General features: G+C 38.8%; 1 protein-coding gene across 8 annotated transcripts in view; it reads left to right on the forward strand.

The window, feature by feature from the left end:
- Positions 1-17,642, forward strand: part of LOC150103650 (uncharacterized) — a 374,591-nt gene that overhangs the window by 39,035 nt on the left and 317,914 nt on the right. For all 8 annotated transcript variants that reach the window (XR_016548861.1, XR_016548860.1, XR_016548859.1 and 5 more), the window contains exon 3: positions 4,200-4,369. Coding sequence is in view for 3 of the 8 variants with exons in the window: in XM_090398370.1 (XP_090254496.1) it covers positions 4,200-4,369 (170 nt within the window). In the remaining 5 variants the exon portion in view is untranslated. The remainder of the gene's footprint in view (positions 1-4,199; positions 4,370-17,642) is intronic.

Genomic DNA, 17,642 nt, shown 5'->3' on the forward strand with positions numbered 1-17,642 from the left:
CAAGACTCACTGAGGGGAGGTCCCCCCCTGAGAAACACAAAGTCTATCATACCACTCTTTAAACTCACTGACCGTTCTCGCTCCCACCACTCCATCAGGCAATGCATTCCACGGCTCAACCACCCTCCACACAAAGAAACCACTCCTCACCCTCTTGCTCACAGTTTCCTTTCGTAACTTCCAGGGATGGCCTCTTGTCATCACTCCTTCCCGCTGATCAACCAAGCGAAAGAACTCCCCAGTGTCAACCCTGTAACCACCTCTCAACAGTTTAAAAGTCTCAATCATATCACCTCTCCTTCTTCTATCCACCAAACTCTGCAGTCCACATTCTCTCAGCCGATCCTCATAACTATCCTTGTACAGTCCTGAAACCATCTTTGTCATCCGTCTTTGTATCCTTTCCACAGTTAATTTATCCCCTTCAAATCCTGGGGACCAAATCTGAGAACAATAGTCCAAGTGTGGTCTGATGAGAGACTTATACAATGGAATGATAACCCTCTTATCTCTGCAGGTCAGTGTCCTTCTCATAATAGCAGCAATCCTCTGTGTTACCTTCACCACCTTTGCGATATGTCCCCTAAACTTCAGGTTTCTATCAATCATCAACCCCAGATCTCTTGTCTCCCCTACTTCCTCCAGTATAACTCCTCCCATAGAGTATGCAGCATCCCATCGATGTTTCCCAAACCTCAAGACCTTACATTTTGCTGCATTAAACTGACACCCCCATTCATTTGCCCATCTATCTAGCTTATTTAAATCCTCTTGCAGGGCTACCACATCTGCACTATTACTAATAATCCTTCCCAGCTTCGCATCATCTGCAAACAACTGAATATCCCCCTGCAATCCACTGGCTATGTCATTGATATAAAGGTTAAACAATATAGGTCCTAGTACTGATCACTGTGGGACCCCACTTGTAACCCTCTGCCTCCTGGAAACTGCTCCACCATACACAACTCTCTGATACCTATCAGACAGCCAATCCTGAATCCAGTTGACCAATCTGACATCCAGACCCATGTGCTGCAACTTAAATATCAGCTTATCATGTGGCACCCTGTCAAATGCCTTCGCCAAGTCTAAGAAAATTGCAGTATATGCCTTTCCCTCATCTAATGTTCTTGTAACTTTATTATAAAAGGCTAGCATATTGCTAAAACAAGAGCGTCCTTTCACAAATCCATGTTGATTCTCACAGATAACATTACCCTCATCTGCCCAATGCTGTACACGGTCCCTCACTACTTTCTCCAAGATCTTAACAACTACTGATGACACACAGACTGGCCTATAATTAGACACTTCCAGTCTGTTACCACCCTTATGCAATGGCACTATCTTACCTTCCTTCCATTCCCTGGGCACCTTTGCCAAAGCCAGACTTTCATTGAAAAGCCACGTTAAAGGTACTGTCAATTCCCTAGCACATTCTCTCAAAACTCGTGGCGAAATACCATCCAGTCCCACAGCTTTACTGACATCCAGAGTACTCAGTATCTGAAACACACTCTCCTCCTGTACCTCCAGACCTCGTACCAGTCCTATCCCTCTAGCATTAAAACTGACTCCTCTAGGATGAAATACTCCAATAAAGTGTTCATTGAACAATTCCACTATGTCCTCTGCATCAGTCACTCTATTCCCATTTTTATCCCACAATATCATTCTTCCACAGTCATTTCTCCTCCTACTGGCCACATAGCTAAAAAATTCCCTAGGATTTTCTTTGGATCTTAGGGCCAATCTCCTCTCATATTCCAGTTTCGCTTTCCTTGCCACACTAGTCACTCTTCTGGCCTGTGTCTTATATTCCTCATGCATCTCTTCACCTATCTCCTTATATCTCTTCCATAGCCTCTTTTTCGCATGCAATTCCTGTTTAATATTGTTTGTCATCCACTTTACTCCAAATTGCGTCCTCTTCTTCACTCGTGGTATACAACTTACCATTGCTGATAACAAATATTCTTTCACAATTTCCCACGCACTGGTGATATCCCGGCCTTCCAATTCCTCCCTCCATGAAACTTCCCGAAGTTGACGTCTAAGACTATTATAATCACCTGCCTTATAATTCCACATAAGTTCCCGTCTCTTTGATACTCCTGCATGTCTATTCATTTTCCAAGTCAACACCATATGGTCACTCTCTCCAACTGGTGGGAGAGACGTCAACTCAGTTATTATCAACTCTTCTGATGCTATAACCAAATCCAAAATTTTTGAACCTCTTGTTCCCTCTTTTACATGTTGCCTAAGACATTTGTCCCTCAAGAATTCTAGAAATTCCATTCCCCTATTGCTACATGCATCTTCTTCTCTCCAATTTATACTACTGAAGTTAAAATCTCCCATAACAATCATTCTTCTTGCACTTGCCAAACTTAGCTGTCTAAACATCTCCTGGTCCCCATCCTCTGTGCTCCTGGGTCTGTAGCAACACCCCACTAAATATCCTGTCTTGCCTACCTCTACCTCACATCATACGCTCTCAAAATCATTTGTCTCACTTCCTTCCAAATTCTCCACTCTTAGAGGACATAGGTCATCACTTATCATAAGCAGTACCCCACCACCACGCTTTCCCCTCCTATCGTGACGAAAAATGCTATACCCAGCGACTTCTATTCCTGTTGTTATATCCCCTTCTGTCAACCACGTCTCAGTGATCGCAATAATTTTTGGCCAGGCTGATGCTATCTGCGCCACCAATTCCTCTCCCTTATTCCGGATACTCCTGGCATTAGTATACAGCATATAAATGCCATTGTTTCTATACCCAGCATTATCTCTTCTGGACTCCACTGGGCTCAGTGTTACCTGACATTGTCTCCCTTCTCCCAAGTATCCATGTAATAAGAAATTCTAGTAATGAGAAACAGTGGTTCTTATTGTTAAAGTTATCAATCAGTGATAACTAATTGCTTCAGCATTACCAAAAAGGGAAAGCTATGCTTTTCTCCACAAAATCATGTTTGGGACGCAAGTTGGGTTTATCATTATGATCCAAAATGAAAATTCAGCTAATGGAATGTTCTCACACTATTTTATCATCATACAAAAAAGTTCAAAACTCAGTCTGGAAAATGCATACTGACTGTCTTTAAGACATTAAAGGTGCTATTCAGCGTGTATGGTGAAAGGGATGACAATAAATTTGCAAATGAGTTAATTCTATTTGTACTAAAGAACAACCACTTTGAAAAATGTCAAAACAGGGCTATGTGAGTGCATTGTTCACTTCAGTGGTTATTAAAAGATTAAATTTGCAGTTATGGAACATCCTCCCTACTTCTTGGACTTTGCATTATTGAACTTTAGATTATTTCATAGGTTGAAATCCATGAAATAATTCAAAGCCTATAGTTATGAAATGGATAATTATTGTTTTTGTTTGCCATGTAAATCGAATCAAGTAATGGCTGTCAAAGTGTGCCAAAAATGTAACATATCCATGTCATCTGAAACAGACAATTATTGTTTTCTTTTACAATGTAAAATGAATCAAGCATTGGCTGTTTCATAGATTTCAATCTGTGAAATAATATAAATTTCATCTCTAGGAGGTCTATTTCGCAATAATGAACAGTACAAAACAAAGATGAGAAAATGTTCTAGAAATAACCTGAAGAGCTTTATTACAAAGGCTGTGATAAATGTGTTGTAGTAGAGAAAATGTATTGAAAGGGAGGGAGATTATGTTTAGAAGTAATGTATGAAAATAATGTATTTCACTGACATAACACTTTTGGGTGGGGAATACATACATGAACAATGTGTTCTCCAATTGGTCAGATGATATGGATATGTCATCTGACCAAATATTGCAAATTTTTGGCACACTTTAACAGCCAACACTTGATTCATTTTATATTGTAAAAGAAAACAATTAATTTGACTGGCAATTTATAAATTTATAGTTTAAAAATTTCAAAAATTTATAGTTTAACAATTACATCAGTGCTAATTAATCTCCATATTGGCCTTGTCGTGTGTATAAGTCCATAATTACATGGATATGAAGTGTCCATTGAAGTCTATAACTATGAATATTATAGAAATAATATGGATTATGAAGTGTAAATTTTTGATATATTTTATCCATATGTTTGGGTAGTTTAAAGATTTCTGTATTATCTTGAACTTTGACTTGCATACTATTTATATAGCTTTAAAATTTTTTTAAGGGTTTTTATCTTCACAAGCAAGTCTTGAAGTCACAGAACCAGAAGCCCCTACTTTATCTTTAGGAGAAAGGATAGTATGGATACATAATAATTATAGTGAGTTCGGGATAGTTAACTGGATAGGTCGAATTCCAACAATTTGTAAAGATTGGACCGCTGGAGTGGAATTTGTAAGTAGTTTATTAAGTAAACTTTAGTTGTTATTGGATTATTATTATTATTATTGTATGAGCACTTCCAGGGAGTCTGAAGACTCATCACGGGAGATCCAAACTATCCACACAATCTATCATACCTTTCCTTGAACCCATTAATAAAGGACTCACAACTGATTCTGGCAACCCATTCCGCTCATTCACAACTCTCCAAGCAAAAAATCTAGTCCTCTCAGCCCTATTCAACTTCTAGGGATGACTTTCTTGTTATGGTCCCTCTAGCCAAGTGCTGAACCCTTTCCCCTGCATCAAACTTATAAAACCCTTTAAGCAACTTAAATGTTTCTATCATATCTCCTCTTTTTCTCATATCAACCAACTTTCTGCAATCCACACACATCCTCAATCTATCCTCATAGCGAACATTCCACAGACCACTCACCATCCTGCTTGCCTCTAATCTTCTTCATTGCTTCCTCATCCCCAAGAAACCCAGGAGTTCAGTCCTGAGCACAGTAATCCAGATGTGGATATATTGAGCCCTTATAAAGAGGAATAACTCATTTCAGATAAATTATGGCGACTACAACATTATTAGAAATAATTATTTTAATTTCCCAATGTTTTGACTTTCATATTAAGGTTATTATCATCTGGAGTATTCACATTTATATACAGAGACAAGCTATGTTACATTTCACACAGTAGTATGCCACACCTAGCTATCAGAATCTGATGTGGTAACTGGGATTGAGTGTAATGAGTATACTTTTTTTAGAAATGACAGAAGAGATAGGAGAGGAGGGAAAGTACTACTAATGATATCAGATGACTTAAGTCCAGTTAAGGTAGAAATGCAAAAAAAAAAAACAATGATAGTAATGGTCTCGTGTTGCGGTGAGTTTGAGGCTATCTGGTGTGAAGAGTAAAAGAGACAATGGTTTGATCAACAGGACTGACCTCTAGTGGAAAAAAAATATTAAATAAATAAATAAAATACAATAACTGCATCAAAGCTATATTCTATTTATGACAACATCAGAGAACAATTTCATATAGATAGTTTTATTACAGCAAAAGTGATGTCCTAATTTAACATGAGAGTTGTTATATTAGAGTTAAGATTCTGGATTACCTATAATCATATTTATAATTGACTCTTAGGCAGAAAGGTTATGCAGGTAGAATATGTACCTTCCATATTCTTGGGATTTTTAGACCATCATTATTATTAAGATTAGGGTGGTTGATAAGAATTTCACAAGCTTTCTTAAATTTACTCATTTGGCACAATTTAACTATGTCTTAAAAGAAATAACAACTGGCAAATTAGAATAAGAACTGTAGGTAGTGTATTTATACTTTAATGTAACTGTAAGTCAACAAAAAGGGCTCACATGAAAGTAATTATCTGTGAATCCCTACACGTCAAAGAATGCCAAAAATTCGATAAGAAGGGGCAAAGGTTGCCCAGTACTACAATAGCAGTGTAAGCATCCATGGGTGCTACGTCTAAGAAAACATCAAGACGCATGCATTCCTGGAATTGGAAAGCCCCGTATGAAGAACGATGAAGTCACCCAGTCGGGGACGAATCAGAAAGTCAAAAGGAGAGATCAAACTCGGAAAGGTGGCGCTCTTGAGGAGCGTATAAAACCTGCAACACAGAATTGAAACTCCCCGTTTTGTTTGTTCTTGTATTCTCACCGTGTGCTTCGAGTGGTCATCGTGATTCAGTTCTTATCTTTAAGAGCTGATCTCCGAGAAATCCCGGTATGGCACCGCCACAGAACACAGTAAATCTTGAATGCAGGCCGTCGGTAAGGAATAGCATCGACGTAAATCCTTAGTAAAGAAACCAAGCACCCGATCCAGGGAGAGCACGTGATTCCCACGTGGCAACAGAACCAAGGCAGTACTACAATAGCAGTGTAAGCATCCATGGGTGCTACGTCTAAGAAAACATCAAGACGCATGCATTCCTGGAATTGGAAAGCCCCGTATAAAGAACGGTGAAGTCACCCAGTCGGGGACGAATCAGAAGGTCAAAAGGAGAGATCAAACTCGGAAAGGTGGCGCTCTTGAGGAGCGTATAAAACCTGCAACACAGAATTGAAACTCCCCGTTTTGTTTGTTCTTGTATTCTCACCATGTGCTTCGAGTGGTCATCGTGATTCAGTTCTTATCTTTAAGAGCTGATCTCCGAGAAATCCCGGTATGGCACCGCCACAGAACACAGTAAATCTTGAATGCAGGCCATCGGTAAGGAATAGCATCGACGTAAATCCTTAGTAAAGAAACCAAGCACCCGATCCAGGGAGAGCACGTGATTCCCACGTGGCAACAGAACCAAGGCAGCCAGAACTTTGTAAGAAGGAAGAACGGAGAAAATCCCGAAAGAACCCAAGATAGATAAGTACTTTTACATATTCTAGCCCTGTAGAGAACTTGACTAACAGAAACGGAAGAAAGTGTAACTCGAATTTACGATAAGGATAAACATGAAGAATTATTATATGTGTGAATGACTCTATACCATTAGACTAAATTTTGAGAACTATTAATTTACTGGAGATTCTGTCGTGACCTACTTGAGGGAGATTAATAATGTGCCAAATACCTAGCTGACTCCTATCAAGTTGTAAACTAAATATTTGAAAGTTAAAGGAATAGTATTGTAGAGATTAAGAAATCCATGTTTATCTAAGAATGAGAAAGTGAGAGAAACGTAAGAATTTTAATCTAGCATAAATGTCAATTTTGTCTTTGTATTGTAATTAATTATGAATTCATTAAATTTGTTTGTTACCTTCCATGCTTGCTTTTCTGACCATGTAGACCGACCTAGACCCTTCATAAAAAATACGAACCTAGTGATCATATGCGTGCACGGGGATATCCTTAGTAAGAAAGGAAAGGGGGCACAACTGCAAACAGACAAAAGGGAAAACCTACGGCTTCTGATTTCAAGCGAATTATATTAGTAGCATCTGATACTCTATAACCATCCTTAGGCTGAGTTTGACTCTGTCCTTAAAAGCCCAGGCTGGCGCAGGAAATAAATTTGTCTGAGCGAATGTGGATGACTTGTAGAGATCAGGGAATAGGTATTTTCTGGTGGCCCAAAACTTAGAAATTGTCAGATAAGCAGTAAGATCATATACTCAGTGTTAGGCAGATAATTTAGGGATATATACGTTAAAGATAGCAGACAGAGGCTAACATATGTAATAAGGTAAAGGAAAGAGTAGTGACCACTAAATCTAATAGCATTATACAAATGAGAAATAAAAAAAAAAAAAAAAAAAAAACGACATAACAGGTGCCTTTCCAGTCAATTCCATATAGAGTATTCAGGGCATGATCAGAAAGGCCGGCTTTACCGTAGTTATTAAATTTAATGCGCCGTTTATGTTCCTTTATTTGAATAGGAATTGTGTGTCCTGTTTCCCCTATATAGGGCAAATTACAGGTGCAATGAATACGGTAAACTGCAGGATGGGCCAGCAGAGGAAGTGGGTCCTTGGATGATTTGAGTAAGTTCTTTAATTTTGCAGGAGGTTTAAAGGTGGCTCTAAGGTTGTATTAAAGGAAAGGAAAAAGAGGAATAACAATTTCCTTATCTCTATTTGTTAATGTGTTCTTCAATAGCCAAGTAATCTTATGGTCTACCTTAGCAATATGTCTTCTAAACTTTAACTCTCTATCTACCACCACCCCTAAATCTCTGGCTTCATCTATTTCCTAGAGTACAGTTCCATCAATGTGGTATGCAGCTTGTAATCTATTTATCCCAAAATGCACAAATTTACATTTCTCCACATTAAACTGACACCCATTAACTTTTGTCCATACTATTTAAATCATCCTGCACGCTCTCCACATTGCCTTGATTAAGTATTACTCTACCAAGTTTTGCATCATCAGCAAACAACTGAAACTGAATAAAGGAAATCCAGTTTCCTTTCGTATATTATTTCGTATATCATTTATATAAAAATTAAACAGTAGTAGTTCCAGCACTGAACTTTGCAGCACATCACTAGTCACCTGTTTTCACCTTGGTTCTGTTCCTCTTTATACTACTTTTTTGATATCTGTCCAGCATCCACCCTCTTATCTAAATAACAAGTGTCATATTCATCATTATTTGTTCTGATTTGCATAACCGAGTTTTCCATGTGGTAGTCTGTCAAATGCCTGATTACTAAGGCATGATCTACTCTTCACAAGCCATGTTGCTTCTTATACATATTTTTATCCACCCATTCTAGAATTCTCTTTTTGGCCAATTTTTCCAGTACTTTTACAAACGCGACACCTGTGATACTGATTGGTCTATAATTTGCTACTGCATTCTTAGAACCTCTCTTATTTTGCTCTCTTTTCACTCCCTTGGAACTCTACCAGAGCTGAGACTTAAAGAGCCTAGTCAGAGGCATTGGCAGTTCCTTTGCATGCTCTTATAAGACCCATGCTGATATTCCATCTAAACCCACAACTGTATTTAGATTGAGATTCTGCAGTATCCTAAGAATCTCCAATTCCTCCACCTCTGTTTCCACATTAGTGTCTGTCACATACGTTAAAGCACTAACCTCACTAGGATGGTATACCCTTGCAAAGTGGTCACTCAGTAACTCAATTATTTTATTTGCTTCTCACCTTGTGACCATCATCACTCGTTAAGGTTAATCTTCCATAGTCATTCTTCCTCTTACTTGCCACTTAACAAAAGAACTCTTTGCGATTTATTATTATTATTATTATTATTATTAAACAAGACCTCATGGAGTCAAAGACTCATCTAGGAGGTCCTTTTATCTCACACACATCTCATCATACCGGGTCTTAAACACATTCAAACTCCTTGCAGACACCACGCTCTCAGGCAAGGCATTCCAATCATTCACAACTCTGCACGAAAAAAACCTGCCTCTCACTCCCCTACTCACACCCTCTTTATACAGTTTCCAGGGATGACCTCTGGTTCTCCCCTGATCTCCCACTATTCGCTGTAGAACTTCTCCACCATTGATCCTATAGCAACCCCTTACCAACTTGTAGGTCTCTATCATATCTCCCCTCTTCCTTCTCTCCACTAGTCTCTGCAAATTACATCTTTTCAATCTTTCCTCATACTCGACATTCCAGAGGTCAGAAACTACCTTAGTCAGTCGCCTTTGGACCCTTTCCAACATCTCCTCATCCTTCTGAAAACCAGGTGACCAAATCTGGGCACAATAGTCCATGTGTGGCCTAATCAAAGCCTTATACAATGGAACAAGAATCTCCCTACTTCTACACGTCAGTGTCCTCCTCATCATTCCCAGAAGTCTTTGTGTTGTCTTCACAATTTTGGCGATGTGACCCCTAAATTTTAGATCTTTATCCACTATCACTCCCAGATCTCTTATTTCCTCTACTTCCAACAATATATTCTTACCAAGCATAAATTCTGCATCCCATCTTTGTTTTCCAAATTTTAAAACCTTACAATTTCCTTTGACCTACTCAGCTAGATTCTTCTCGCAATCTGATTTTGCCTTCCTTGGATATAAAATGAGTTATCCTTTTTTCTTATTTGAAGTAATGATATTTTCTTGATGCATTTTTTATTAGTCAAATCTTTATAAATTCTTATTCTTGTATCTTCGAAGTGGTTATCATCCCTGTTATAGGAAATTTGAAATTTTGATATGAATGTCAGGGTCTTTTGTATATCAGCTTCTTTTGTAAATGTCTAAACAAATAAGAAAATGCCTGCATTTCACAAAAGCATCTTTGTATAGTGATACCATTCATTAAATGTTTGGGTTTGAGGCTATCTGGTTAATAGATGTATTGCTAGGAAGCTCCTAAAAGATTGGTGATTTTTGCTGATTTATTGAGTGTTTTCTTAGATTTATTGATGTATTTTTAGTATATTATTGTAGTTTTTTTCATCATATTTATTGTACTCAGCATTTAGTAATATAATTGTCGAAATATTAGTTTTTACTAATTATATGAAGAGCCAAAGGCTTCAATTCGGCGACATGAACTTATTTAAGTTAAGGGATATTACATCCCTTAACTTAAATACCAAATTTGTAGCAAACAGAACTTACATATCCTATTATGAGAATTGCCAAGAAGGTGTGCGGGTTCTGTTGCTACAAACTTGGTATTATGAACAAGGTCTACCTAATCACTGATAAGACCTCAATAAAGGTTGAAACCGGTCTGGGTAGTGACCTTCTCTCATAATGTGAACAGTAATAGAACATTTCTTTCAATGAGCAGAAACATTGCTTCAGTGATGATGATAATATATCAGAAGAAAATCTGACATTGGCAATATCCCAATTAAAAGAAATTATTAGAAAATCGACCAAAGAATTAGAAAAGTGGAAAAATGTTTGATGTTACTTGGACATGATAAGAAAAAGGATCAGAACAAGAAGAGGCAGGAAAGCATTAATCTTTATAATTATAATAATAATAACAACAAGGTAAGTTAATTAAAGTCTAAGAAAAGAAAGAAAAAAGTGGTGATATGGTATGGTGATTCAATCATAAAATTTGCTCTTGCCGAAGGAGTCAGTACTTCTAGTTTCCTAGGGGTGAAAAGTATATGACAAATGTAATTGAAAAACAGAAAAGAAAAGTAAAATAGATGGTAATTCTTGTAGGAACTAATAATTTCAGTTGCAACAAATATAGTATGTTGGAAGAAGCAAGAAATAAATGTGAGAGAGTAAAAATTGTGGGTTTGCTACCCAGATACAACAGTACCAGGCTAAGAAGGAGAGGAAATTATTCCATGAGTAGGTCATGTAGAAGAAACAGATGCAAGTTTTTAGATGTGTGGAGTGTGTTTGATGTCAAAAAAGACTTGTATAAGAAGGACAGCCTACACTTGAATTCATCTGGCATCAGAAGCTTGGAAAAATTACTTATTGGGATGAGACCTAATGCAGGGAGTCAGGGAAACTAGTTCATCAAGGGAGGAATGGGAAAAATGTGTGTGGAAGTTCAGCTATGGTTTGCAAACGTGATAAAGATATGAATGGCTTCAAACATGGTTATGCATGTGGTGACAGGGCGGAAATATACGCTTTGGGTTTGGACCTTTTGAGTATGTCTGGGGAGGGAAAAGAGAAAGTTCTACAAAAAAGGCCAAATAGATTGCATATCTATTATAAGAATAGGCTAGGTGGTAATTCATTATGTCTATACACGAATGCCAGAAACAAAGGGGTTGAATTCATTGCTTTATTGAATATGATGTGGCCTATGATTGTTGGCATTAGTGAAACCTAGCTATCAGAATCACATGTGGTAACTGGGATTGAGTGTAATAAGTAAACTGTTTTTAGAAATGACAGAAGAGATAGGAGAGGAAGGAAAGTACTACTAATGATATTAGATGACCTAAGTCCAGTTAAGGTAGAAATGCAAAAAAACAATGATAGTAACGATGACTACATTTTGACTAGAAGAAAACATCTTAAGGTTGTGACAAATTGTAAGGTAATTCCAACAGATCAAGTAGCACAACAACACCGACTGCTGTGCGCAGACTTTAAAATAAGATCGAAGATAAGAACTTCTGGTTGCCATGGGATGAAGACAATTAAGTGGTTTCGCTTAAAAGAAGAGAGTGTGAGGAATCGTTTTAGGGAGAGAGTGTTAGAGAGGATTTCAGATGGACTGGAAAGTGTACAAGATTGGTGGAAACATAATTCAAAAGTAATCCTGAGCTGTGCAATCGAGGTGCTTGGTGAGACATCTGGAAAGATTAGAGAGCAGAAGGAGGGTTGGTGGTGGAATAATGATGTACAAGTGGCAGTGACAGCTAAGAGGAAGGCAAAGCAGAAGTGGGATGAGTCAAGAGTGGAAGAGGACAGAGAGGTGTACAAACAGAGAAAGCAAGAAGCCAAGAGAGTTGTGGCACAGGCGAAGGCCATGGCATATCAAGATCTGTATGATCAATTAGAAACAAAGGAAGGACAGAGAAAAATTTACCAACTAGCGAAGTGTAGAAATAAAGCAGCTAAGGACATCTTACATGTGAGGCAGATCAAAGATGCTGAAGGAAGAGTATTATGGAGGGATGTGGACATAAGAAACAGATGGAAAATATACTTTGAGGGACTTCTGAATGAGGAAAATGCAAGGACTCACAGAGGAGATGGGCAGCCTTCTGAGGGGATGGTGCAGAACATCAGTAGAATGGAAGTGACGGAGGCCATGAAGAGGATGAGGAATGGAAAAGCGGTGGGCCCCGACAGAATTCCAGTGGAGGCATGGAAGGCACTGGGGGAAGAGGGAATTGACCTGCTGTGGGACCTGTTCATGAAAGTTTGCCAACAGGAAAATATACCCGAGGAATGGAGGGAGAGTACTCTTGTTCCCATCTACAAGGGTAAAGGGGATGCACAAGAATGTAAAAATTACAGAGGAATAAAGTTGATGTCCCACACAATGAAGATCCTAGAAAGGGTTCTTGATGGTAGATTGAGGGAGGAGGTGGAGATTGCAAAGGAACAATTTGGCTTCATGCCTGGTAGATCAACAACAGATGCTATCTTTGGGTTACGACAGATGATGGAAAAATATCGAGAGAAACAAAGGGAGCTGCATCTGGTATTTATTGATCTGGAGAAAGCATGCGATAGTGTGCCAAGGCAAGAAGTCTGGAGGTGTCTGAGGGAGAAGAAGGTACCGGAGAAATATGTCAGGTTGGTGCAGGAAATGTACAGAAATGTGAAGACAAGTGTTCGGACCTGTTTGGGACAGACAGAAAGTTTTCAAGTAACAGTTGGCTTGCATCAAGGGTCAGCATTAAGTCCGTTTCTGTTTAATATTGTGATGGAGGTGCTAACAGAGGAGGTGAGAGAAGATGCACCTTGGACAATGTTGTATGCAGATGACATCTTGCTGTGTGTAGATTCAAGAGAAGAAGCGGAAACTAAACTGGAAAGATGGAGAAAAGTACTGGAAGAGAGAGGTATGAGACCGAGCAGAAGTAAGACAGAGTATATGTGTTGCGCAGTGGGCGGTGGCCAGGAGACAGACCTGGAGCTGGAAGGAAATGTCATCAGGAAGGTGAGAGACTTTAGATACTTAGGTTCGACAGTGGAAGAAGATGGAGGAGGTGAGAAGGAAGTGGGATGCAGGATACAAGCAGGTTGGAGGAACTGGAGGGAGATGGCTGGAGTGTTATGCGATAAGAGGGTGCCGATCAATCTGAAAGGCAAAATTTATAGGACAGTAGTGAGGCCAGCTATGACATATGCTATAGAAACTGTGGCCCTGAGGAAAAATAACATTAGCAGGATGGAAGTAGAAGAGATGAGAATGCTTAGGTGGATGTGCGGTGTGATGTGACCAGAAAGGATCATCTGAGAAATGACTATGTCAGGGGAACAGTGAAAGTTATGAACTTAGGAGCGAAAATACAGGAGGCAAGGTTGAGATGGTTTGGTCATGTGATGAGGAGGGAGGACGAATATGTGGGAAGAAGGGTCATGCAGATGGATGTGCAAGGAAGGCAGAAGCGTGGGCGAAGCTGCAGAAGAAGAAGAAGAAGAAGAAGTAACGATGTCTCATGTTGCAGTGAGTTTGAGGCTATCTGGTGTTAAGAGGAGGCTAACAGGATGAAATATATGGTGAGGTATTGCTACAGACCTGGCAGCTCAGTTGCAGGGAATGAAAAATTGCATTGTCAGTTAAGCCTTATGGGTACTAAACGAATGATCATTATGAGTGACTTTAATTATCCAAATATTGATTGGGTAGAAGAGAAATCTCATGATAAGAATGAAGAGGAATTTATTGAATTGTTGCAAGACAACTTTCTCAAGCAGCATGTGAAAGAAGGAACATAAGGTCAAAGAGTGTTAGATTAGTTCATAGCATCAAAAGGGGTCTCTGTTAAGAATATGACTATTTTACCACCATTTGGTGACAGTGATCATGCTGTGCTTTCTTGGGAAGTATCTAATTATATTGATGTCCCCATTAGAACTGGTTACATGTTAAACTACAAAGCTGGACTCTGTGTTGAGGCTTAAGTGCCATGAGGACATCATGTTAGAGGTTTAATGGAATATTTACAGCACTAGGAAAGGATTAAAAACTGATTTTAATGCTTCCAATATTTTGTCTCAGTCACTGACACATCTTCAGGGATTACAAATAACCCATCAATTCTGGTTATTTTTCTTGAAGAACAAAATTTACATACAGATAGAGGGAACTGCTATGTCCCCCCCCCTCTCATCCCCTCTTGCTAAATTTTACATGGAAAATTTTGAAAAACGAGTCATAGACTCAGCCCCTCTCAAACCTTCTCTGGCTAAGATATGTAGATGATGTGTTCTCTATTTGGCCTCATGGCTCAGACACATTAGACTCAATAGTCTACATCCAAGAAATCAGTTTATTATGGAAAAGGAAAATAACAATAGTTTACCCTTCCTCAGACACCTTAGTAACACGCCTTCCTTTCCTTCACTGTATATAGAAAACCTACTCACACAGGTAGATACATTCACAAACTGTCCCACCACCACCCCTCTTAACATATGGCATCATTAAAACTCTAACCAATAGAGCCCACAATCTTTGTTCCAGGGGAACCTCTCTTTCAACTGAACTACCACATACACAACACCATCCTTTCCAATGGCTGCAGTGATTACAGAATTAAAAAATAATCAGTTCCTTCCCCATTCGGTTATCTCTTCAGAAGGATTTCAGAAATGCCATTACCATACCCTACATCCGTGGCAAATCAGAAAAAATATCCAGGTCCTTAAAAAAGTACAACCTCCACACAGCTTTTAAGCCCACTGTAAACTTGCTACCCTTATCCGTTCTACCAAAGATCATCTCCCTCCTCTCTCACTGCCTGGAATGTATTAAGTACTCTGTTCCTGTAAGCTGGCTTACTTTAGCCAGACACGTAGATCAGCAGCCATCCATGTAGAAGAACACAAATCATACATCTGCAATCATGACTATGGTCAATCTGGGCTTGCAGACCATGTTTTGGATACAACCTACAGGATCTCATGGAGAAAAACTACCATGCTCCACCATAGCAAATTCAAAAAAGAAAGACTGTTTTTAGAATCTGTGTCAGCACTCAGAAATCAACTGAATTTAAATATGTACAGTTGCATAAAACTTATCAAAATTTGTGAAATATTAATTATCAGAGATCCCACTTTATATCCTAGGCACCTACAAATGCCCATAGAGGGCGCTCCACCTAGATAGGAGTTTAGAGTCACCCACATATTTCACTTAGTATTGTGTTGAATTTGAGTGTGTGTTACTAGGGTTATTTGTAATACCTGAAGATGTCTTAGTGACTGAGACGAAATATTGGAAATGTTAAAATCAGTTTTTAATCCCTTCCTAGTGCTGTAAATATTCCATCAAACCTCCAAACTGATGATACAAAGCTGGAAATTATAATCAACTTAGGAGAATACTATCTTTGGTCCCATGGTATCAGTTACCAAATGGGAAAATGTCAGCAATGCATGGAAATCTTTGAAAAAGTGCTTAAATGAAGTGGTATCTGAATGTATCCATAGTGTTTGAAGCGTGAGAAGAGTTATGAAATATATAAAGTGCAGGCCAGAAAAGTGACGAGTATTGTACAGAAAGTTAAATCAGAGTATGAAAAGAAATTTGCTATGCAGACTAAAGTCAATGCAAAAGAAGTTTATCGTTATGCTATAAGCAAAAGAAAGAATGAATGTGGAAGAATAACTTTACTGAATGGAATGAGGTGGTATGAGTGCTCACTTGCTAAGATATATCAACCAGGTGTGTGTAACATGGCACATACTGCTACATTGGATGAGGAATTAAAGGTGCATGAAAATGAGGTTGAAGAGTTCTTGCATAACCTGGATAAGAATTTTGCAATAGGGATAGATGAAATATCAGCATGTTTATTTACTAATGGAAAGTTCATCCGAATTAGCTAGGCCTTTCCCATGTTTATGACTTGAGTCTCATTTCAGGAATGATACCATAGGAGTATGTATGATAATTCCATTGTACAAGGGTGGTGCAAAAACTGATGTGTTTAACTACTGAATTATCAGTATCTCTGGTGTGGTGGCGAAGATTTTAGAGACATTGCATACAGAAATGGATAGTCAGACAAGCTATACTCTGCAATAAGCAGCATGGGTTTACTAAAGTAAGGTCATGTTTTAGCAGTTTGCTCATATTTTATAACAATGATATGGCAGAGTTGGATAAAGGGAATGGATATACTAATAATGTTCGATTTTGCTAAGGCATTTGATAGGATACCATGTGAAAGATTGTTGCTTAAACTGGAAAATATGGGATTGGGATATAAACTCTGGACTTGGATCAGAGGATGGTGGGTGTGACTCTGCCAGATTTAAAGTGACCAGTGGTGTACTTCAGGGTTCAATCCTTGGGCCATTGTTGTTCATTCTGTACATTAATGACATCAGGAAGGGTCTCACAGGAAATGTGCAATTGTGCCAATGATGCAAAGATAGGCAAGGCAATCAGGGATGCTACTGATATCCAGCACTGACAAAATGATTTGCATAGGCTAAATTTGGACAACAAGGGGTGCTTAAGGGTCAAAGCTGTATAACTGAGAAGAGACCACATAGCCTTTAAAGGAATGCAGAGAACCGACCACGGCTTCTGACCTAATGTCCAATCCTCACCTTCTCATGGTGCACCCTGTTGGGTATCTACTTGGATACTGAACGAACGAGGATTGGCTGGCAATTTGGGATTTAGCCGACCAAATTGTATTCTTATTGGTTAAACCAAAATAAAAAATGATGGTACAACATGACAAAATTTCATGCCGGCTGGAGCGTCGCCCGGTTAAACAAGGCCCTTGTTGTTTTCACCAGGGAACCAGGTCGAACAGTGAAAAGTCAGCTACTGGAACAAATCTGAAAACACACCCCAACTCAACATCACCAGTGTTAAAGATCGGTACTATCAACATAAGAAGCCTGAATGGCAAAGAAATGGAGCTAGCTCAGGAATTAGATAAGTACCAGATCGACATAATAGGGATGACTGAAACAAAAAAGACCAAAACTGGTGAGATCTTTCTGAGCAATAAATACAAAATGTTATATTCAGGCAATGACAATCAAGGAAAAGGAGTAGCCATAGTATTCAACACGAAATACAAGGCTGATCTTCTTGAATGGCAGTCAGTCTCAAGTAGAGTAATGTGGGCAAATACGAAAATGGGGAACTGGACAATGAGACT

The sequence above is a fragment of the Typopeltis vanoorti genome, chromosome 9 (assembly GCF_054136105.1).
Source record: "Typopeltis vanoorti isolate ZY-2024b chromosome 9, IOZ_Tvanoo_1.0, whole genome shotgun sequence".
Taxonomy (NCBI): Eukaryota; Metazoa; Arthropoda; class Arachnida; order Uropygi; family Thelyphonidae; genus Typopeltis; species Typopeltis vanoorti.